This window comes from Drosophila innubila, assembly GCF_004354385.1.
Source record: "Drosophila innubila isolate TH190305 chromosome 2R unlocalized genomic scaffold, UK_Dinn_1.0 1_C_2R, whole genome shotgun sequence".
NCBI lineage: Eukaryota > Metazoa > Arthropoda > Insecta > Diptera > Drosophilidae > Drosophila > Drosophila innubila.
The window spans coordinates 11,413,217-11,438,599 of NW_022995374.1; the positions used below are offsets into that span (position 1 = coordinate 11,413,217).

At 37.3% G+C, this 25,383-nt stretch overlaps 1 protein-coding gene across 1 annotated transcript in view; it reads left to right on the forward strand.

Annotated features, from left to right (window-relative positions):
- The window catches only part of LOC117782929 (zinc finger protein 423 homolog), a 37,854-nt gene that overhangs the window by 8,340 nt on the left and 4,131 nt on the right, over window positions 1-25,383 (forward strand). The window contains exons 3-6 of the mRNA XM_034620029.1: window positions 6,281-6,367; window positions 6,413-6,443; window positions 22,396-22,904; window positions 25,051-25,193. Of these exons, the coding sequence (XP_034475920.1) occupies window positions 6,281-6,367; window positions 6,413-6,443; window positions 22,396-22,904; window positions 25,051-25,193 (770 nt within the window). The remainder of the gene's footprint in view (window positions 1-6,280; window positions 6,368-6,412; window positions 6,444-22,395; window positions 22,905-25,050; window positions 25,194-25,383) is intronic.

The following is a 25,383-nucleotide window of genomic DNA, read 5'->3' on the forward strand; positions in this document are numbered from 1 at the left end:
AAACTCGTTGTAATTTATTTGAATTGTTAAATATTGCAATTGCTAAATTGCTTAAAATTTGTAGTCATTAAAATGCTGCTTTTGTACCACTGTGCGCCTGAATGAACGCCAAAGTGTCACACTCAGACTTAAACTTGTGACGTTAGCTATCCAAGGCTATTCCTATAATACACTCGCACTCTCTCACTCAATTTCTATCTATCTCACTCTAGCTTATCTCCCTTCTTTCTCTCTCTCTCTCTCTCTCTTTCGCTCTTTCTGTAGCTGTCTCTTTCATATGCTATGACATTAATATGAGTTTTGCTGCTTATAGATTATATTTGTGTAAAGTTTTATGTTGCAATATTTCGGTTATGTGGTTGCACACTCAAACATTCGGCCTCCCTTGCCACTTGGGGAAGGGGGTTGGGTGTGTTTGTGTGTGTGTGCAGGAGACGACGACACATCCATGGGGAGCAACCTGGGTGCGAATAAAAATTATACATTGCCATATAAGCAGGCGAGGCGAAAGAAGAGTAAGAGAGAGAGAGAGAGAGAGAGAGAGAGAAGCAGATGAAGAGGAAGATGCACAGTAGGAGCCAACTGAGTAAATACTATATCAGAGTGTGTGTGTGTGTGTAGCATGTTTATTGGTATGCTCATTGGGGAGCATCTTGAGACCGAGACCGAGACATCTTCTTGTTGCATAGCGAAGTTGCTCATTTTGCCATTATTATTCCGTTGTGTATCGAAAAATGAAACAAAAGTGAGTTATCATCTCGCTCCTCTCAACTCCCTCTCTTTCTCTCTCTCTTTGAGTGTGTGTGTAATGTTAAATTATCAGGTGCAAAGCAAAGGGATGGGAGAGAGGTAGGGAGGGGGACCCGTGGGAGTTTCGTAAGGTGCGTAAAATTTTATGACAAAACTTCATTGCTTTCAGCTGACTTTGATTAGGGAATTGCATGTAGTCGATGTGTGTGTGTGTGTGTGTGTGAGGAATGATATCTGGAAACTTGACAAATGGTAGGACAAATTTTGATGGCGTCAATGCTGTTCCACTGTACCACATGTTCATTGATTAATGATTATAGCGATAGTAAATACTAGTGATGTAAAATCAAACTGTAAATCGAGTTTATAATCTAAATGTACATCGAGTTTCCCCAAAGCCCTTATTTTTTTTTTTTTGAAAAATTAGAAAGGCGAATATGTAAAAAAATTGACAGTCATAGAAAAAAAACTTAATTTTTAAATTATAATGCAGAATTGAAACAGAGCTCAAATAATGATAAAATTGACATTTCGAAAGGAAATCGGTAAAGATTTGACAAAGTTATGACAGTTTGAAGAGTTTGGGAAAGCTTTAAGGGGATAGTAAGCAAAAAAAAATGGACAGTGATGGAAAAATACTGAATACAGAATCAAAATAGAGACCAAATAATAAAAAAATGCCATTCATCAAGAAAATCTGTTAAAATTTGACAAAGTTATAGCTGTTTGATTTTAAAAAAGTATCAAAATCTACTAAATAATCCAGAGTTAAAGACATAAAGATCAAAGCTTAAGAAAAATAAGGTAGCTGGCGATTACAATGTATTTATTTATTTTTGTAAGCTCGCTCAGGATAGCCAAATATCCGCTTGAGTGCTTGTGCGTTTCTCTGGCGCTATTTACGAGTACAAAACTATAACGGATAGAGCACTGAGAATAGAGCTCCAGCTGCTTTACAGTAAGAAAAGACAAAATTAAGGCATGCCAATTGTATTCTTAAAAAGTATTTATTTTGACATATTATCGATAACATAAATATAGATCCTATGGACTGCTTGAGGTCAGCGTCAGTCAGTCAGTCAGGCAATTGAAACTGCTCAGTTTTGTGCACTGCATAAGTCATTTATCGCCTGTTAATTGCATTTGAGACATCTTGGAGTCCCTCTAGCCCCCCGTTGTCCCCCTGTAAGTCCCCTAGGTGACTTCTGGCTTCGATTACATGCCGCCTTTATTATTATACTTATATTAGATAGATATGTATATAGAGATATATTTATATCTATATATGCGCTTTGTGTGGCATTTGCCTTTTTATTTTGCTTGCAATAATTTTCAAGCAGAAACACACAAAAAGCATTTGCGCAACAATTCCCCAAGGAGCGGTGGTGGGGGGTAGGAGCTGGAGGAGGCAGAGGAGTCAAAGGAGGCAAAGGAGCAGCTGGAGACACAGGCAAAGGAGCAAACGAATCGAATTAAGAGCGCCAGCGTCGCATTGAGAGTATCTCTCTCTCTCTATCTCTCTGTCTCTCTGTCTAGTTACCCCTTTCTACTCCTCCCTCCCTCTGTCTTACTCTCTGTCCGTGTCTCCCTCGCTGTCTCACTCTCCGTTTCCCTGAGGGAGTCGACAGTCGGCGGCCGCTTCAGTTTTTCCTTTGGGAAATGCGCGCTGGCGCAGTTTGGATGGACTTTGTCTCCTTCTCAATGCAGTGTCCAGGTCCCGTTAGTCAGTTTTGTGCCAACGCATTGTTGTTGCTGTTGTTGTGGTTGCTGTTGTTGTTGTTGCTGCTGTTGTTGCTGCCGTTGTTGCTGCTGCTGTCGTAGGCATCGCTTTGGGAAATTTGCGCAAGTGGTCTGCTTGTTGCTGTAGGCGGCGATAGTCATAAGTGGGCGTGGCGCACGGCAATGACAGCAACAGCAACAACAACATCACCAACAGCTGCTATCACAGCAGCAACAACAGCAGCAACAACAGCAGCAACAACAACAGCAACAACAGCAACAGCAACAACAGCAGCAACAACAGCAGCAACAACATTAGCAACAACAGCAGCAACTACATTAGAAACAACAGCAGCAGCAACAACAGCAGCATCAATAGCAGCAGCAACTACATCAGCAGCAACAACAGCTGCTACAACAGCAGCAACAACATTAGCAACAACAGCAGCAGCAACAGCAGCAGCAACAACAGCAGCAACAGCAACTACAACAGCAGCAACAACAGCAGCAGCATAATCAGCAACAACTAAAATAAAAACACCTAAAACAACGGCAATAACAGCAGCAACAGCAACAACATCAGCCACAACATCAGCCACAACATCAGCCACAACAGCAGCAACAACAACTGTTGCTGTTGTAGCAGCTACAACAACAAATATCAAAGTGCTCATCATAAAAACGCGCGCTGTTCGTCTAATGGCCGCAAGATGGCGCTGACTTCATATGCAAATTTCGTTCGATTTATGAGCCACACACACACACACACACACACATACGCATAAGCTTCATTAACATGACGAGCGCGCAAGATGCGAGCCATAAAATTAGCCAGGACGCCTGTCGATGCTGATGAATGCAACCAAAACTCTGCTACTACACCTCCCTCCCCCTCCCCCCGCTCTTGCCACCCATAAAAGCGCAATGAGCGTCGAAAAATTTGCAAAACTCAAAGCAACAATTCGACGAAAGCCAATTTCATAGCATGCCACAAAGAGCAAGAGCAAGAGCGAGAGACTAATAGAAAGAGAGGGGAGATGGAGACATAGCTATAGCAAAAGAAGTCAGCAAATGAATGTGGGATGAGGAGAGGAGAGGCAAAACAGGGGAAGAGGGTGGTAGGGTATACAGGGGACACGGCCATACGGCTCCCCAAAGAGCGCATGTTGAATAATCATCATCAGAGAGAGAGAGAGAGAGGGGGCTGGGACAGGGGGGAGGGGAGGGAGCATGCAACGGCGTGTCAAAGTCGCCAGACGAAACGTAGCACTTGCATTGCGTTTTTGGCATGTTAAAACTTGTCCGTGTGGTTGCCAATGCTGGCCGCTAGATGGCGTCTGGCACACGTGCAACAGCTACATGCTACACACACACACACACACACGCACACACACACACGAAGCGAGGAAATTCGTAAAATTTTGTTTCCGCTGATGAAGTATTCCCCAGTTGCAGGACAAGGATTATTGGACGTGTGGCAACATTCGCTGTTTTCTATGACCCCCAGATCCTGACACTAACTCCCTCGCTCCCCCTACCACCTACCCTAACTCCCCACCTTTCCCATTGCTATGCGCGTACACTGAAATAAAAAAAACAAATTCTAAACTCAAGAACATTCATCTTAAAAATTTTGTTCTTAAAATAAGAGCATTTGAAGATCATATTACCATTTATAACATTTATAAAATTACCAAGACAGAATAAAATGTATAAAAGTCAAAATGAAAAAGAAAAGAATTATAAATTTTAAAAATCTTTTAATTTATAATTTTTTTTATTTAAATTTCAAGAATAATTTATTCTTAAAATAAGAACTTGTTCTTATTTGAAATGCTCTCGAAACCAAGATGTGTTTTCTTTGTTTTGAGACCAAAATCTTAATTTTAGAACAGTTTTTTTTATCAGTGTATGCGTATGCAAAGTAGCATAAAAGCACATCGTGAAAACGTCGCCAGCATCGTGAATCATCATCGTTGTTGTTGGTCTCATCAAAGAAATGCGCCCCAAATTCAAATGTTGTCGCTTAGAATGTTGCACAGTCCATGGCTTTGACCTCTTGTTGTTGCTGTTGCTGTTGTAGATTTTTAGAGCCTTCACTGCGAAAATTTCATTTTGTCATTAGAAACTAATAAAAACGAAAGCCAAAGTATCTCGAAAATGTTTGTGGATTATACGAGTTCTCAGTCTGAGTTTCATTTGAATCTACTTAATGAACTTATTTGGGGTTTTCATTAGATCCATATAGATGGAACGCCTGACTCAAAGGTTGATTGAATTGAGCGTGGAATCATGCGAAAGTTATGTTCATACGTTAAAGGTTAGATGGGTACTCAATACTCAGACTCATCGAGTTTTTTATGGCTGATTGCTGGCAGAGTGTACAATAAAATGAGTCTTGAGTATGTATATCTACAAGATACAAAATTTACTCCAGATATGATCTAAGTACGTGTATATCTGCGAATTACTTTAGTAAATCAAACTCAACTCGATATAAGGGCGATAAAATGAGGCAAAACTAAATATATAAGATAGAATTTACACTTTAAAAAAATTTAGAGTTATCTGTATATTTATCCATATTTAAATATCAATGGTTAACCAGACTCAACTGAGTTTGTAAAAAGAATAGATTAAAATGAAATATATCTAAATTACACGGAAATGGCAAAAGCTCCACCATACCAACAGCTTTAAAAATATAATGATATTCTCATGATTAAATATTTCTTTTTATAATTATGTATTATTCTACTTAATTTCATGAAAATCGAAAATATATTGGGGAAGTTATGACTAATTAAAGTTGCGATCAGTACGTTGAGCGCATAAAAATATGCAATAACTGTTTCTTTTACAAAACATAGCTATGTCTTAGTTATATCTATCGTATCTGTGAAAGGTATGACTTATGACATAGATAATCATAAGATTTACTGCAAAACTCAATTAAAATCGTTAGCTTAAGTGAAATTCAGTCAAGATGCCATTCCGTTAGCCACTTTTATTTTGACAACCCAAGCATTAATAACATAACTCCAGACGCTCATAACTGAGACATTTACTTAAGACATCCCACACAAACACACACCCACACACACACAGATATTTAATACCACGGAATGTCCAGACAAAGGCGCGTCAAACGGTGCGTATGGGTAACGCCAGGAAATTCACGCATTCCTTGCGGTAGACGCAGACGGAACTCAAACTCAAACCTAAGAACAAATCTCAAGCCATGAGGCTGACAGAACACGTGCTTGACTTGGCCAACAGCTGTTTTCTATTAGCCAAAGAATGGCAGCGAAAGAGAGTGAGGAAAGAGAGGGAGAGAGAGAGACAGATTGATTGTAATATAAACCAAAACAAGTTGCGCTCTTTGTTGGCATTCAAAAAGGACTCTGCAGATTCTGCGCATTGTCAGTTATTACTCTTAATTCGCTCTTAAGGCAATACTCAATGGGGAAGGGAGTGATGGGGAGGATAAGGAACGAGTGGGGTCAGGGGTCAGCTGGGCTATGCTTGGGCATGGAATTATGGCACCCAAGGGCTTAGCATAATCAAAATTCCTTGCAACTGGGGACCACGTGGCATGCAGCAACAACAGCAGCAGCAGCAGCAGTAGCAGCAGCCAGCGGCGTCTCTGCCAGAACGTGCCACATCTATGTTGCAACAAATACTAAAACTAACTATGTGTCTACATCTACATCTACATCTGCTTCTTCTTCTTCTTCTTCTACTTCATCTTATAGGTAATATAAATGCTGCAGCTGAAAAGGAAGCTAAAAAGGAAAATGTGAAGCTGAAGCAAAATGAAATTGAAAATGTGGCTGACATTGAGGAGGATGTTGATGATTTGCTTAGTCTCAGCGCCGATGAGATATACGATGATGATGTTGACGACGACGATGATGACGATGAGGATGATGATGATGATGAGGAGCTGCATAGTCTGGACAGTTTTTACTCAGGTGAGTTCTAAGTCACACATATGAAAATGAAATCAAGCAATTGCTGCCATGTGGCAATGTGGCAATGTGTCGCCTCGCTATAACCATTGAAAATTGCCGTATGGGGTATTATATGGCTAACGGAGACGACACTCCAGGGTGCTCTACACCTGTGCCGCGGGTGTCGTTTCATCTGGTGGCGCCACCTCCCCGGACCCATCGTCTAACTACGTTTTAAAAACCCCAAGCAGCAATCAACACCAAGCAGACTCCACTCGCCACTCTCTATCCTTCTGTCTCTTCTCCGTGTCGAAACCAAGTCGCCACAGTCAGTGGCAAGCGAATTGTGGCAGTGCCACTTCACTTTCACCACATACATCCTCGTTGCCATTTACGAGCTGTCGAACAGTGGGAAAGCGGGACAGTGGGACGGAGGAAGAGGGACAGCAATTGGCTAGGCAGCAGCATCATGAGCTACGGCCACAATATGACCCTACCTACCCTCCTACCTCTCTACTCCATCCCCCTTCTTGCCCACCTCCCACACAGTTTGCCACATTTCTCTCTAGTGCCATTTCGTATGCTTTTTCTGTGTTATTTGTTTCGTTTTCTCACTTCCCTTCCCATCTCTGCCTTCTCCTCTCCTCTAACTACACTTCAGCACTTCCTTCCATATTTTTTCTGTTGTTGTTTTCCGCAGACTTCCTTTTACTTGTGCTGCTTGTTGTCCTTGCCAGCTTCAGAGTCTGGAAGCTGCCCATTTCCTCCACGTCCATTCGTATTCGTATTCACATTCACATTCATATACAAGTACATTCATTCACACTCAACTTGTCGGACTGAGGAACTCGACTGAGCTGGCATTGCTTTGATGCCTTCACTAGTTTTTCTTATGCTATGACTGCACTGAGAGAAACGATTCTAAGTTTGAACAAAATTCAATTTAAGTAAGCAAATAAAAGTGGTTTTTACTAAACTATTTTTAAATTTAGCAAGATTTATCAATCACTTTTAAAATAATTCCGTTGGTTGAAACTTAGAATTTTAATATTGAAAGTGTAAAAATTTAGTTCTTAGTTCCATTATTTAATGTCTTTAAAGTCCTAGGTTTATCCATTTTTAAATTCACCTTTTAAAAAAAATTACAAAAGTGTTTTTTTAGTAAGCTTACTTAATAAAATCTAGTTATATATATTTAGAACAATTTTAATATGAAAGAATAACATTTATTTGGGAAAAAAATAACTTTGTTCACTTTTCTTATTATTATTATTTTTTTTTTTGATAAAATATAAAATAAATAAACATCAATATATATATTTAATTAACAAATTACTGTCTTTCAAGGCTTGATTTACTTTAAAAATGCAATGCAAGTTTAATATAAAATAATAACATTTATTTGGGAAAAAATAACTTTGTTCACTTTTCTTATTATCATTTTTTTTTTTGATAAAATACAAAATAAATTAACATCAATATATATATTTTATTCACAAATTACTATCATTCAAGGCTTTATTTACTTTAAAAATTCATTTTCCTCGTGTGGAAAATCATATATCACATATGTGTTAAAAGTATTTTTTGCAGTGTATACACTTAGTTAACCTACCGCATAGCACTCAACACTTGGCCAGTCTGTAGACCCCCTGCAACTGCTTGAAGCCCCTTCGGGTCGAGTTGCTTTTCTTCTTTCATTCCCCCCTTTCGACTTCTCAGGGAGGCACTGTGCCACTTGTGTGTGTGAGTGTGTGTGTGTGTGGTTTTTGGCTCCATGGAAATCTCGATGGTTCCAAGGCTATTTGGCAACAATTTTGAAACGTTTTACGGCCTTGCGATGTGATTCGAAGAAAAAAGGAGAAGAAGCAGCTGCAGCTGCAGCGCCTAAATGTATGCAATGAAATGCAATTAGTTGCAGGGGTAAGGTGGGAAGTGGTTAGGGCAGAGGATATATCCTTGGACTCTTTGTCAAAGTTTTGCGAAAGTCATTTCATTTGTTTGAATTTGCCTTTGCCTTGGACTTCCGCTTGGGCTGGATTCTGAGTTGGAATCTTAACTTGTCCTTTTGATTTATTAATAGCACGTGTACGAGAACCAGGAAGTGCTAAGAATAGTTGTGGAGAGGGTAAGGGAGTAGTTCAAGTAGTTTGTATCTTTTTAACAGTGACATGGAGTATGCAAATAGTTAGTTAGTTCCGTTCCAAGTTTCCTTTTGATGCGACGCAATTAATTACACATTTGTCTTACAAGACAAACAACCAGAAATAACCACAACAGCAACAACAACTGCAAAAGCGCCTCACATGTCCACGTCTAAGACCATAAATAATTGCTGTCTCCGCATAAAGGGGTTTTTGGATTGCGTTTGGGCTTTAATAGCAAATACCCTGTAAAGCTGCAGAGCAAAGGGTTTGCTTATTATTTACTTCATTAGGCTACAATTATAGAAATTACTTGTACATAATTTATTAAGAAGGATAGCTTAATATTGCTACTTAAACCTAGCTATTTAGTTTCTTATTCTTTAAAATCTATAAAATCTATTTATTTTTCTTAAATTTTTAAAATTAAAATTGATTTTTTTTTCTCTTAAATTAAACTACATTTAGAGAAAAAAAAATTTAGTTTATTGTTTTGTTTTATATTTTAGGAACCACAGAAGTAGCTTTTATCTACTCTATGTTTAACAAGCCTATTCGAACTCCGCGAATATTTGAGCTAGAGTTATTAAACTTAGTATGTAGTTTGACTAACATATAATACATTCTTTGGCATGCTTAAACTTCACAAAAACAAAAAAAAACTATAAAAATAAAAGTTACTGAAAAAAAAACGAAAGATATTAAACGTGCAGGGTATCTTTTAGTCAAGCACTTTTCACTAGCTTATTTTAAGTTATCTTATGAGGTTGAAGATGTCCGCTTAAAGTGCCAATTCTCACAGTGTTTGGCAGCTTGTTAAGTACAAGTCCGTTGCTTTCTCAAGAAATAAACACAAATTGCTTTAGATTGAGATCTCTTTCACTCTGATGGAAAACTGGTGCGGTTAATGAACCGTTCTATCTGCGTGTGTATGTGTGTTTGTGTATGTGTGTGACTCTCAAAGGGCCAAGATCACGTTTCCACAGAGATCACTCAAGTGCCGCTTAAACAACGCATTTTAATTGGGTCAACACGCATCTAATAAGTTTCACAGCTCGACAAAACTATACATGTAGCTACTCTATATCTCAAGTTGTGCCATAAATAATATGTAAAGTCGAAAAAGAGTGGCAAAAGATTGTGCATAACTTTGCAAATCTCAGGTGTAAAAACACCTTGACACCAAAGCTAAACAAGTGAGAAGAAAATGAAAAGAAAAAATACTGAAAAGTTGCTCCTTGAAGGAAGTGAAAAAAAGGGCTGAGGAAAAACGCTGCAGTCGTCGCCTTGTCAGCTGCAGCAAGCGGAGAAAGGACAACGGACAACGGCCAATGTACAACGAACATCGCATTGTTTTTTGAGTTACTTTTTCCAATTTCTTTACAAGTTTTGAGCAAAACAGAAGGCGTCGTCTCCTCGCTGACTGTTTCCCGCGAGTCCTTTGGCTGAGCCAAATCCCCGCCCCAAAGGAGTCGATGCGAAGCCAAAAGTTATGACACGCCCCAAACACTTCAGTTGCTGTTGCATTCAGTTGCCACCTTTTGCATGATTTATGTGCGTTAGGTGTTGCCACAGCAAGTTTCTGGTTTCCTGTTGCCTGTTTCCCGTTTTCCTTTTCCCTTTTACCGTTTCCCTTGTGTCTCCATGGAGCAGGCGGACACTGTCCTCTCCTGTGCCGTGAGTTCTCTTGCCACACTCTTCCTATCTGCACTTCTTCTGTTTTCTGCTGTCCAAAGTTGTTGTTTCTTCTTTTCGCGAAAGACGTTTTCATTTCGCATAAAAACTCGGCAAACATTTTACGACACACACACACACACTCTGAGTATCTTTCAGACCATGCCAATTGGTTGTGTGTGTGTGTGTGTGTGTGTTGGCTCTGCCCCACATCCACATTTTGGTGGCTCCCATGTGCATACTTTTGGTGCCACTTTGGCCGTTGCACGTCTTATGCGACTCCAAGGCACAATTTCGCTTGGCCCACTCCCCGGGGAGCTCTCTCACTCTCTCACTCGCTCGATTGAACCACTCCGCACCACTCTGCACCACTCCACACCCTGTGAACTGAAGTCACTCTTCCACATTTGCGTATACGCATATTCGCGCTTGATTCCCCTTCTTACTTGCTTCTTTTCGCTGTTGTTCTTTGTCTTTATGCCATGATAAATTCTTGGTAATTTAAATGAAATACACGTTGAAATGTTGCCTCACATTTTTAGCCTTAAAGGATTTAATTTGGACGTATTTTTATGGGTTCTCGCTTCAGATGATTCTTGCATAAATCTTTCACTTCTTTCATATAATATTTGGCGTTGGGGGTAGTTGTGTGTGTGTGTGTGTGAGTGTGTGTTGTGGTTATGTGTAGTTTGAGGGTGGCTCACCTTTGGTGGAGGGGGAAATCTCACTTTGCATACATTTATCAAAGTGGCATTATTGCTTTATGTTATTATAAAATAGACCGACAAGTTTTAGCTCTCGGAAAGAAATGATACATACAATAAGTAATTGTAGTTTATCTTATTAACTTAATAAGTAACTCTATTGCATTATTTGATCAAATTTGAACCCAAAATTAGTTTTCAAACATTTTAAGTAAAAACATCTTTCAGTTTATAAAATGAAAACTTAAGCAAACATTAAAAAAATCGACTTTAAAAAGTTCAGAAAATTGCTATCAGATAGTTTTTATATGCAAATGAAGAGTATAAGTCCAAAAAAGTAAAAGCTGATTTTTTTCTAGCCTCATTTTTCCCATCAACTCTTTTTACAAATCAATAAAAATAAAAAATTACAAGTTTTTTACTTTTATTTCAAAGAGTAAAACAAATTTTTTATTTTTATAATAAAAGGTTAAAAAAATAAGCGTTATTTTTTATTTGTATTTTAAAAGTTACGAAAAACTACTTATTTTTTATTTTTTCAATATTAATTAAACACAATTGTTGTAATTTTTTTGTTTTCATTAAAATATAGTTCTTAGTAAAGTGATTATCCCGAAACACACCTCCTTGCGACGAATAAGCCTAGCCATAGCCTAAGGAAACCTTATGTCCTAATTGTCACAGGTCAACTGTCAATGGAACCCAACTGTGCAGCATTTCAAAACATTTCAGAATGAATATATTATTTACGAAAACAATAATTAGGATTCCTAATCAGATTTTGAGCTGCACTTAAAAGACCCAGCAGATATGTCAAGTCATCGATGAGGTTCAATCAAGGCACATAATGATGATCCCTAATAGGAATCAACCAATGTTAAATTGCGTAAAAAGTCTCAATGAAAAATGAAGTTCAAAAGGTAAACGAAAATGAGAATGAGAATGAGACTGGACTCAATCAGGGAGAAGGCATCGGGATCGGCATCGGGATTTGTCTCGCTGGAGGCGCAGGCGCTGACACAAATCAATCAGCAGGAGAGAGAGAGAGAGCGAGAGACGGAGGAAGAGAAGGGATATGTAGCATGAACAGGTAGTGAGTGCCACAAGCTCATTGATAATGCTGCATTCTGCTGCACTCTGAGGTTTAGGTTGAGGCATTGATATTGATCGACTGTCAGCTCTCTAATGATGCGCCTGGCGACGTGTCGGGTGCGTCCTGCGGTGGCAAGCGGTAACGCCTCTTCCCTCATCCCACTCTCTTTCTCTCTCCGTTTGTCTTTGCCCTTTTTCACTGATTGAAAAGGGTTTGCTTTGGATTTGTTTTTGAGTCTGATTTCAGCTTGACTGACTGTCCATAATTGACTTTCGCACCTGTTTTTTAAGCCAGTCAACCGCAAAGTGGAGCCTCGACTAGTTTGTGGCTCTCCCACCGCACAACCGTACCACCGTACCACCGCACCACCGCATTACCGCACCACAGACACGTGCTGCTTGCCACTGTGGGGCAGCTGGTTTTGGGGTGTGGCAGCTGCTAAGTACGAGTATTTGATCGTTTGCCACGCGTCGACAGCGGTCATAAAGGGCGACCCGAAACTGCTACACTGTTAAAAAAATGTTCTAAAATTAAGAATTTGTTCCAAAAAATGTGTCGAGACCATAAAATTCTGAAAGTAAGAAAACACATTTTGGTTCTAAGAACATTTTAAATAAGACCAGGTTCTTTCTAAAAGAATAAATGTTCTTTAAAAATAAGTCAAGAAATAACAAAAATTAATTTTTAAATTAAAAATATATATATATATATATATATATATATATATATATATATATTTAACATTTTTTTTGGTTTGGTTAATTTAATAAATGTTAGTTGTTCTGTTATTTTTATTTTTGTAATATATGAGATATTTATACTTTCCTAACAATTTAAGCTTTTTATTTTTGAATTAAGAACTTCGCTTGTTTAGATTAATATACTAAGAATTAGTAATATGGTCTTAAAATGGTTTTATTTTAAGAATCAAATATTTGAGATGAATGTTCTTGATTTTAGAAGTTGGTCTCTTTTTTCAGTGTACTGTAAGTTGAAGTACTCGTAATTGAAATGCATTGCAAGAACTTGAATCCGCTGAATACGACAGATTAACATGTCCGATTGCCACATCCGATGTCTTTTGTGCCCCTGGCGATTCCGGTCTGCCCACTGATATAATCTCTCTCTCTCTCTCTCTCTCTCTCCTCTCCCTCTCTCTATCTTGCGGAAGACGGAAACTAGAACTCTAAGCAAGAGTGCGTTTCAAGTGCCGACCATAACGGAACTGCCCCAAACACACACAAAAAAAAAAGAAAAAAAAGGGGTCGACAATTTGTCGGTTTGTCGTCGTCTGGATCTCTGGCGAAATTGGGTTTACGAGCCCACACGTTAGTTTGCCGCAGATGATGTTGATAATAATCATAAAATCATTTTATTACCTTCATTTCAGCGGGCAGTTCGTTGGCATTTAACTAATAAGCCAAGGTACAAACCCCAAAAGAACTATTGACTTGAGCTTAAGATTACGATTTCAAGGGTTTACCTCGCATTTCAATTGCATTTATTTATGCAAAAAAAAAACTAGCATAAAATAAATTAGTTGTTCCTTTTATTTATGGCATAAGGCAGTTCCGTTATGGGATCATAACATATGATGTCACCTTAAAAAGCGTAACCTAATAAGTAAATTGAAAAAATTTTTGTAGTGTAGTTTTTTAAATAAGTAACTTATGTGTTTATTAACCGATAGAGTTATATAGAGTTATAGGAAAAGTGAAAGTGAAAATAGAAGGTCTTCAACATTTTATTATTAGAGTAATGAACAATAAATAGATCTTAAACCAAAATTTCTAAAGTAGTTTCGAACTTTTAAAAACAATTTTTTTTTAATTAACTTATTCATAACTTATTCATAAGCAAGTGTAAGAAACTGATTAACTTGGTCAATCTTAATGAAAGATTTTTTTAATTCAAAAATTTAAAAATAAGTATGCCTTGATGTTAAGAATTCTATAAAAGATAATTTTCTATTTCAAAATATTCATCTTAATATTCAAACTAAATCATATCGCAAATGAAAATTCCATTTTTTTTATAAAAATCTCTACAAAAAATGTATCTCAGCACAAAAATGAACCTTTTTTTGTCATGTTTTTTTTTGGGTTGACCATTCAACGGGGCAAAGCCTCTAATTAAATGTGGTCTTAACCGTCTGATTAATTGTGCAGTTAAAAATGAGTGAGAAAAGAGTGTGAGATAAAAATCTATGGAGACATATCCACATGCATTAATTAATGTACATTGTACCTTGTACATGATACTCGTAGTGGACTCCGGGTGTGGTAACGAACCTTGGGCCTAAGTCCTTGCTGTCAAACATCAAAGTGACAATTTGAGTGACTTTTGCTGCAAATGGCATTAGAAATGGTTAATTTAAAATGCGCTGTTCGCTAACGAGAGACGTGAGCCGAAACAAAAGGACACTTGTGCTGAAGGACAATAGCTGACAGGTTGCCTGATGTCTACCCTTCCCCTTTCCCTTCCCCTACCATCATGCTCATCCTACGTACTTCCCCTTTTCCGCCACCCACTCATCGCATGTGTTGTGCTTATTTTTATAATTTATCTATTATGCATGAGGGCGCCAGGCCAGGATCTCATTGGGTCAGCCCGGAAAACCCTTTGCCTGTCGTCAGGCTGACATATGAGCTCTAGCTGTGCCCAGGTCCCAGGCATCAAGGATACAATCCAAAGCAAACTCCGTTGCCGCTGACCAACAAATCTCAGTCAAAGTCAAAGTCAAAGTTTTTTGGCGTCACATTAGCCGCGCATTAAAAATGCACAGAAATCACAGTTAGCAAATGTAAAACGTGCATTTTAAGTAGGCGACTATGGAAATACCCTGCAGATTTTATTCAATGTCTTATTTATTTATTAATTAAGTGTCAACTAAGAACAGATCAATAAAAATAACAGTTAAAACTGAAATTATAACGTTTTACAAAAGAAAATTTGTATTCATTTAAAGTCTTGTATTTGAATCTTTTGGTATATAGACTTATTTAGCTTCACAAAAATAACAATTTTAAAAGATTTTTAAATTTTATACAAAATTTTACTGTTCACAAAAAAAAGATTTTTTCATTTTCAAATATAATATGTAAATGTTTTTTTTTTTTTAAATATTAAATTAAAAGTCTATTTTTTAACGCAAAATAAATGAGAGAATTGGATGAAATATTAAAAATAATATATTTTAACGATTTAATGTTCAAATTTTCTTCTTGAAATACTAAATAAATGAGAGATTAAGAATAAAATATAAAAATTCCATGCTGTAACGAAAACCAAACATGTTTAAATGTTCATTATTCAATATACCCCAAGGCAGTGTCTACCTAAAAGGGTATCAAAAAAGGATAAACTAAGGATCGCACCACTGCCAGGGCGCACTCACCTGAACACCCTTTCACCCACCGTACCACACTCATACCCTTACAAAAAATAACCGAAAGATATCAACCCCCAGCTCCAATCGTTGGGCTTCGTGCCCATCGTGGTCGTTGTCGTGGTCTCTGCCAGCGCCTGTCACAAAACTGTCACTCAAACGTAATTAACAGAGAGACAAAAACAACGGCAGGGAAAAAGAAGAAGAAGAGCCAAAAATCCTACTCAAACGAAGGGAAAACTTTTGCATTTTTAAACTGCAATTGGATTTTTCAACAGTTCCAAAATTTGTACAATTTTGGTACACTAAAAAACGATTAGCTTTGAATTTGAATGGAAAAGCAATTAGGATTTCACATTTCGAAATTTCTTGTTACAATTAGAGAAACTTTTTTGAAGAAAACCAGCCAACTGAGGGAAGGAGCAATTGTTTTTGTTTTGACATTTTTCCCAGATAAAACATTAAAAATTTAAGGCGCTAAATTAAAGTTAATTGGTTTTCAGTTTCAGTTTGCTACAGATTGATGGGCTGAACATCATTACATATTTAATGTAATTTGTGGGTTTACGTGAAAATCATTGAAAAATTACAAAAAGTTTGTAAGAAAGGTATCGCAATTATCCGATTGATTGAAATTTTTAATTGATATTTGGGTTAGTGGTTAACATATGTAAGAAAAGCGGTTAGCTGAGCTATTTTTGTAGTTACTGGGAATTGATAATGTAGGGATAGACAGTTTGAACCACTAAAATGTGTACCTATTGTAACAAGAAATGTTTAAATGAAATGTACATTGAAGAAAAATCTCCTTATATATTTAAAATAATTTGTTTATTTTTTTTAAATTCTTTTCCTGATTTTTTTAAAATTAAATGTATATATTCAGCAAAAAAGTAATGACGTGTAATTTATTCTTTGGTTATGTTAGCTTAAATCCTAGCAATGTCCTTTGTTTACCGACAACAATTTAACAAAAAATATCTTAAGAAAATTCACAGTTGGTAGCTGCTAACCTCAAACCAAAGACTCAAACGACAAACTCGCGCACACGCAGCAACAACAACACATAACCGCAATTAGCACAGCGAAAGCTGCAATTACAAAAAGAAAATACAAACAAATCCAAAATCGACAGCGCTGTCAATAAATGTATACATATGTGTGTGTGTATGTAAGCAGCGCTCTTAAGAGCTGCCAGAGTTGCCCAACGGCTGCTCAGTAAATAAGCAAGAGAGCAGCACGCGTATAGACTGCTGTCTCGCTTCAAACACCGACGCATGCGTCGGCAGCGCAGCGAGCAAACGCCATTGGCTGCAAGCATCGGCCAATCAGAGAGCAAAGCGCGTATAAAAAATACACAAACACAAAATTCAAAAGCTGCTAATGTGTAAAGTGATTTTTTAATTGCTTCAATAGTTTTTGATAAAGTGAACACAAGGGAGGGACAGCGGGGAGGATGGGGGTAGGGGGAGAGGAATTTGTGGGCGTGCTGACGTCTGCTGTTGACAGGCGGCAGAAAAAAACTTGATTGCTGTTGTTGTTGTTGTTGCTGCTGCTGCTGCCTGGCATTGTATGCATAATTAATTTGGCTTTTAGTGGTGCATCCTGCCGCCTGCAGCCTGCAACGTGCCTCCTGTGGAGACTGCCTTTATTTTTGTACGCCTTTTACGGGCTTTGTCCTTGTTGCTGCACTCGTTGTCCTGCCACACGTTGGCCACAATTTGCCCTGCCATATTGACGGGCGACATTTGCGGCTCTCAGCGCTAATGGCTTAAACGTGTTCGCTGCCTTTTTGCATATTTTGACTATTTTTTTGTACCTGCGCATTTTACCATTTTGTGTCAATTCTGTTGGCGGTTTATTGACAGAATTTGTGACGTGTTTGCTTTATTTGTTAATTCACGTAGGGACAAATTGAATTGATTGGTAGATAATGATTGTTGAGCTGAAAATAAATTTGATAATAAAATTGGTGTGAAAAAGAAGACTACGAAGTAGGGGACTTACACTTATATATGAGTAATTTAATGAAAATCACAGTTTTTTTTTCTCAAAGAATTCTAAATTATAGCTTACTCGACATTTGATAAATTATCTGTTAAAATGTAGGAATAAAGTTTTCAATAAGTTTGTATCATAAGAAAAATTGTTGTGTAGATAATATGGAAATTAAAAAAAATATTCTCAGTATATTTAATTATCAAAATAACTCCCTCATGTTTAATAAATAACAAATTTCCATAAAATTTTAGTTATTACTTTTATTTAATAAGTCTTGAGCACTATAAAATCTAAGAAGATCAAACATAATGAATTTGTATTTCGGTCTAAATTTTACCAATTTCCAGATATTTAACAGTAGATTGGTGTGCAATCCAAAAGTAACTACATTATATAGTTAAAAATTACACTTGTTCGGCTATTTAAAAATTAATATTCGTTTTGTATACTTTAAAATTTAAACTCTTTACAATGGAAAACACTTCTAAATTTCAACTTCATAAAGTGACTCTTGTTTGTAATTACAGAGCATAAACTGCATTATGGTGTAATGCTCTATCCACAGACCATAAATCCTCTTAAACTAAGTGCACCAAGTTTGCTTTCAACAAACAGAAAAACCTTTTTCAACTTTTCAACTATTAGGCTGCTAAAAAATAATGGTAGAAAGACAAAGAGCATGAAGCAAATAGAAATCAAGAAAAACTTTCGAAAAGCTTCACATCATCATCTGACATTTGGCTAATTTGCATTTCTTATGCGCACATAAATAAAATATATATCAAAGGTACACAGAGTGTTCCAATCTACTGCCCACTCCCCACTTCCCATGTTTGTGTACCACTTCTGCCCAGCCGTCGCCTCTCCGCAGTCGCTGCACTCTCTCCCACAAGCGAAATGAACGCCCAATGTGACAGCGTCACCACAGGGGCTCCCATGCTCCGCCTTTTGCCTGGCTTTACACTGTACATAAACAGCAAAACACACACAAGCACACTCACACATGCAGAGAGACCAATACATGACGTGTTCTCTCTCTCAGCTGCTTGCGCTCACTCGCTCACGCATGGCTTACGTTTGTGTGTGCGTGTGTGTGTGTTTGTGTGGGGCGCCATTTAATGCTTTGCTTTGCTGCTTCTCATTTGCCAGCAGCGCAGCAGCGACGCCGACGCCTAGTGCTTGGGGCGAGAATCCCAAAAGGCAAGGCACCAACACATGCACACACACACACACACACACTCGCACACGCATACCAATGCAATGACAGCTCACACACACAGACACGCATGCGCTCGCACTATGGTCCGGATGAAGATTTTTTAGGAATTAAGTCATTTTATAAACATGTTCAAAGTACCGATATTTGTATGGCGATTTATTCAAAACACATCAAGCTCAAATGTTGCATAGCTAAAATCTTAACATTTCTCAACACTGTTCAGCAATCAGCTGTTGAACAGAGTTCATTTGAACAAAGAGCACATGAAACGCATATGCGCATTTTTAAGGTTAATTTGAATTCTCTTACAGCACGTACTTAAAAGCTTTATTAACAAAATTTATCATGGATTATATTCATTGTGGTTTGTATTTTGTGTTTATATATCTGTGTTGCTTAAAATCAAAATGCTATACGTTGCCATCTGTAATTTAAAAACTAGCCACGAAAAAAAATTTTTTCAATTAAATTTTATCTTTAATAAGATATAACTAATTTTGTCAGCACTTGTCAGCAATGTGACTATATGCATTTTGAAGATTGATCAATTCTAAAATTGTTCTATTAAGCTCAAGTTGCGCATTTTTGCGCATTTTTCACAATTTCACTTTATTTCAGCTAACCTCACGCTATAAAATGCGTATTCGTTTAAAGTGTGCCGACAACACATGAGACAAAATGACCAAAATTATGATTTTTTGGCTTATTTTAATGGGCGCATTGGCTAAAATTACAAAAACTTGTGTTTACGTATTGAATAAATGTTAAATCTTTACAATCGACAAAAAATAAAAATTTCTTGTTTCATACAAAAAGTCAGTTCACGACCGATTTTAACAATTTGAACAATATGACATTATAAATGATAGTATTCCGATCTTGATATATGTTGGTCAGAATGTCAGTAGCATAATATCACTTATATACGATCAGCTTGGTCAGATATTTTGGAAAAAAATAGCGTTTTTAGAAAAAAAATTACTTTTCGACTGATAATTCCTATTATTTCTATATGATATAGTTGTCCGATTTGAATGAAATTTTGCCAACACGTTACGGGCATAGTAACACGCCTAACCTGTAAGTTTGGTCATGATAGCTTGAAAAACAAAAAATTTAAATATCGCAAAATCGAACATAAAGGCGGCACCACGCCCACTTTTCTAGGCCATTTGCGTATTTATATCATAGACCCAATGCAAAAGACTAGACCAAAAAAACTTTATTCGTTCTCGAGTTATTAATTTATTCCTAAAAAATCTTCATCCGGACCATAGTGGCTCGGCGAAACTGGTTCGCCAAGCGCTCAAATTGTTGTTTTTATAGGCGTTGACGCCCGTTGCTCAAACGATGCGACGGCAACAGAGACGTCGTCGGCTTCTGCTTCAGTTGCTGCTGCTGCGGCTGCTGCTTTTGCTGTTGTATGTTTGGGTTTCCTACGGCGCTTGGCTCTTGGCTCTGATTTAGTCACATTTTGGTGCTCGCGGCAATTGGACGTCCTCACTGTCGTTTCACGCGCTACAACAACAATAACAATAACAACAACAACAGCAACAACGACTTCGATCCTTTGGCGTCGTTTGGTGTCAGTGTTAATTGAAAATTCAAATTAAAATTCCATTGCATTGCATTTTAAATGTGACGCTTAAAATTATAACAAATAATACAAAAATCTAATAAAGCTTTAAGTTTAGTGACAAATGTTTAGTGCAAATTCTTAGTTAATTAGTTGTTTGAAACAATTGTTTATCTAATTGTTTAATTGATGACAATGCCATGATGGCTTTAAAGATGTTATATCGCGGTCCCAGTTCGCGTTTGGAGAATTTAATTGAAAAGATTCAAGCCACAAAGGAGATTTCAAATAACGGTAATAACAACAAAAAAAAAGAGCTCTTGAATCTAATGAACCAGCTATTAATGAGATGATTAAAAAAAACCTTATAAATTTGCATGATAACTGCATAATTGAAGAAAAGATTTCTGGAATAGTAGTTTTATTTTCCAAATACGTAATATTTGAGATTTTAATTTAAGATTTTCAATATCTTGTCAACTTTATTTTATCAGACAAGTCGATAACTATATTAACAATTGGTCGAATAGTTAATAATAAAAGAATGAAATATATTCATTTTTTCAATATACTGAAATTCGCATAAATCAATTTAGCTTTCATTCTGTACAATTTCTGTTTATCTTCCGACATCCATATTAATTGTATTACATCCATTTACAACACTATTCTTGACCCCAGAAGATTTCATTCTTAGCTGAAATCAGTTCAACCCCTTCAAGCAGATCTATCTTCATTCAACTCAATCAAAACGCCAAGAGATTTTCAATCTCTTTTCGACTTTCTTTGACCCAAGGAACTTTAAAGTGTTAATTAAGAGACGAAAGCCTAAGAAAACTGTCCAATTTACAACAATAATTAAACTGATGTAGTATTTTCATGTTTCCCAATTAAAAACAAAATTAGTTTGAGGAGCTGCCAAGCGGCATTCACTCTACAGAGTTCAGAGTTTAAGCGACGGCAGCCAAAACAATAACAGATACATTGCCACAATAGATACATGGATGTACATGGTACAAGTAGCTAGTTAGAGATACAGATACAGATGCAGACGGATCAGACACAATTAGCTTTAATTAAAGTTTTTCCAAAACGGAAAGTGAACCAAAAAACCCGACGACACTTGGCGCGTGGTTATAGATAAGCAACCATATCGAAGTAGCTGTCTCTACACTGAAAGAAACACTCCAAATATTTAAAAAATTTAAAAATGCTCGAGCTCATTCTGAAATTTGATTGGAATCAAATACAGTGGTCAAAAAAGCTTTATTTTACTTGAACATTTATTGTTACAATACAAAACTGATGAAATTGAGATTATAAATTAAAATCTAATGTCTAAATCATTAAAATGTATTTCCTAAAATCAAATACTCATTTCTGAATTAAAAAAAAAGGGTTTTCAATAATATAATTCATTTGAAATATAAAAAAAAATATGAATTTTTTAGCTATGCTTTAAACTGTAAGATCTTAGTTAAACGATTGGGAAGATTTTTAAGCATGAATTAATTTTTAACTTGAATATGCTAATAAAAAATAGTTTTCTTTTATTTAAGAACTTCTCTTTTTCAAGCAATCAGTAAATTATAAGGTTTAATTTTAATTTTTCAGGCTATCGTGCATAAACTACTTAATATTTTTCAATTAAAATATTAGCTTTAATAATCTAAGATTATTAAATTATTCTGTTTGTCTGTTGAACATCCTCATTATTGGTGTGCATATGTGAGTTTACAATTAGTTCTCTCAGTGTATGTGGTGGAGTGACCCTCATTGCCCGATGCGGTGCCTGTGTGAGGCGTCAAGTGGCAGATCTTGTAATTAAAATGCTCTTAAGTACAGAAAGCGCAATTAGTTTGCATGAAACAAACGTGAGGCTCATTTACAGCCACTCCGGAGGAAGGAGGAGGGAGGAGGATGGAGGGAATTGGATGAATTGGATCACTTTGTGTTTGGGGTGGAGGTGGCCAAACACCAAACGTTGCATGTTAATTGAATTAAGTCGCAGTCGAGCATTTGATGGCCGTCGTTGATTTCCTGTCTTAGTCACAGAGAGAAGCCGCAATGCCGCCTAGCTAATAAGGATGCAGTCGCTGCCCACACGACATGATCTTAATTGCAATGCCCATCTTAATGGCCCCCCTTCCATCTATTGTCCACACTCATTACAGATATGTACAGCACACACACCTCCTCCAGCTACTCGCCGAGCATCTCGGACGGCACATTGACGCCCAACTCACAGCATCCACATCCACATTCGCATCCACAGCTCTCAGCTGCTGGTGAGGATCCTAGCTCTGAGCAGGACAAGGCGAATGGGGACACGGCAACAGCTGCTGATGAGGAGCGAGAGAGGGAGAGGGAGAGGGAGCGGGAGCCAGCCAAAATAAAGCGACCCGCTCATTTGCATCATCATCATCATCATTATCATCATCAGCAGGCGCTGAAAATTGCCAACAAGTTGCGCAAAATCAATAAGGAAGCAAAGCTCACAGGACCCACAGGAGCTGGAGCAGGAGGCGGAGCAGGAGCAGGAGGAGGAGGAGGACATGGTGCAGCCACAAAGTTTGATAAGTTGACAGGCGAGGGCATTAAGAGTCGAGGCGACGGCTCCTATCAGTGTCAGTTCTGTGATAAATCATTTCCGCGACTCGGTTACTTGAAGCATCACGTCCAGGTGAGTTCCACTTTTCCACTTTTCCGCATTTCCCATTTAGGTTGGTTGAATGGGGTTACAATGGGGTGACACTCTATGCCAAAGGGTTAATTACTCGCTTGACATTGTCTAAGGCGCTTACAAGTCTTTGCTTTGGGTGGTTGTGGTTCAGGTTGACGTTCAAATTAAGATTGAGGTTGGATGTAGGATGTTGCATGTTGTGAATTGGTTTGGTTAATTGGCAATGAGAATATTCAGTGTCAGGCTGGGGCGGAATATCGATAAAATAGTTTGTAGAAGAGGAAATCATTGAAATTGAAAATAGAAAGTCCTAAAGAAAAGTTTAAAATTAATATGGAAAAGAAATTATTCGATTATTTATTAAAAAAAAAAGCTTTAAACTAAATTTAACTGGGTTATATGTAGAATATGAAATAATTTAAATTTAAAATAAATAGAACAAGAAAAAAGATTAAAATTTGGGTAATTTAAAAAAAAAATTAAAATAAAATAGATTGTAAATATTAAAGTAAAAAAGAGAAATAAGATAATTAAAAAATCAGTATTAGAGAGAAAGAACAAAATTGCAAAAATTAAAGAAAGAAAAGAACAAGAAAGAAAAGATTAAGAAAGAAGTGTGGATGGACTAAAACGATAGGAAACAAAAGATTAATGATATGCATGTATGCATAAAAAAATAAGAAATAATAGTTGGAAAAAAAAAATAATTTTTGAAAATTTTAGATAATCATAGGATATTTAATTAAAGAATAATAAAAATTAATAAAAATAAGAAATGACAAATATTCAAATAATGAAGAAAGTTAGAAAGCAGAGAAATATGCACACAAGTACAAATTAACATTTAATTTCCATTTTTACAATCAGAAACTATCGATTTATTTTATTTTCGCTATTTTAAATTAGTTAAATTATTTATTAATGCGAATTTTTTTTCGCACATCTCATTTTCAAATTTTTGTAGCTTTTTTTTGATGTTATGAATAAATTTCTTGAAGCTAGAAAGTCTGGTTGGTTATGGGTATATTGGATCTTTATCTTTATAGGCAGCCAGTTTCTTCAGCATTCCATTGAGATTCGGTAGCGATTCCGCTAAACACGTAGTCTTCTTGCTCACCCACTTGGCTTGGAAAGAGTCATCCTGTTTATGGTTGTGGTTGTTGTTGTTGTTGTTGTTGTGAATGTGGTTGTTGAAGCCAACGCCCATGACATCAGCAACATGTTAACCCAATTGCAACTGTGTTTAGGACTACTACCAAGCCGATGTTTATCGCCAGGGGCCTAACATGTAGCGCCGGCTTTGATCCTAGCGTCTGTCTGATCTTGTGGGGCAGGAATGAAGAGAGGAAGATGGTGAGGGGTAGCAACTACTGGGATATGCTGATGGTGATGATGTTGATGATGTTGATGATGATTTGCACGACAGTTTAAAAAACCATAAGCAACACGAGAATGTTTGGACGGTTGGCGTGGTGTTAACCTGGCTAACTTGGCTCATATTGTGCAATAAGCCAACTCAACACGGGGGGCTGCATACAAATGGGCTAATTTTTTGTTTGTTTGTATTTTCGCTACACTTCAAAGTGACTTTACCGACCAGACGACAAGTCGGCCGACCGCCAAAGAACCCAAAAACACAAACCGGTTGCGGGTGTGTTTCGTATCTCCCCTCTCTCTCTGTCTTTCGCTATATCTCTCCCTCTCCCTCTCTCTCTCTCTCTCTCTCACTCATTCAGTTGCGTTGCGCATTTAGATGATTTTTGTCCAGAAGCCACCTACGAACCGCATGTGCCCAGTTGTCCAATTGTCCCCCCCTCTCTTTGTCCCCTTTTGGGTATGCAGATTTGAAGATTCTGATTCAGAAATTGAGATTTAGTCAACGCTGCAGTGCAGCAATAAATTCAGTCGAGGAATCGCAGTCTTTTAACTGGACTCGACACGACAGTTGACGACACGACGCGCCTTCTAAGAATTTCAAATAGGGTTAGTCAGTCTCCCGGGATTCGAGAGTCTGTTTGGGGCTTTAGCAGGCAGATATCATTGCTCAGATTGCAACAAAAAAATAAAAACACTTGTGCTAATAATAATTTCTCTCTCTTTTACTCCCTCTCTCTCTCTCTCTCCCTCTTCCTCTCTCTTTGTTTAGAGCCATGCCGAACATTTGCCTTTCAAATGCGAATACTGCGCCAAGTTATTCAAGCACAAACGTTCCCGAGATCGTCATAAGAAGCTCCACACCAACGAGAGGAACTACAAGTGTCCACATTGCGAGGCCGCTTTTTCCAGAAGGTAAGTGGAAGTATAGAGCATGATATCTACAAATCATATAAATGATCTGTAGCTAAACTACCCAAGTAATAATGACAGAAAATGTGAAAAAGATCTACGATTAGATATTGTAAAGTGCAGCCCAGAGATATATCCTTTCTATATTTTACAGCTTTTCAATTTTTAATTTTCTCAACTCATATTTTACATA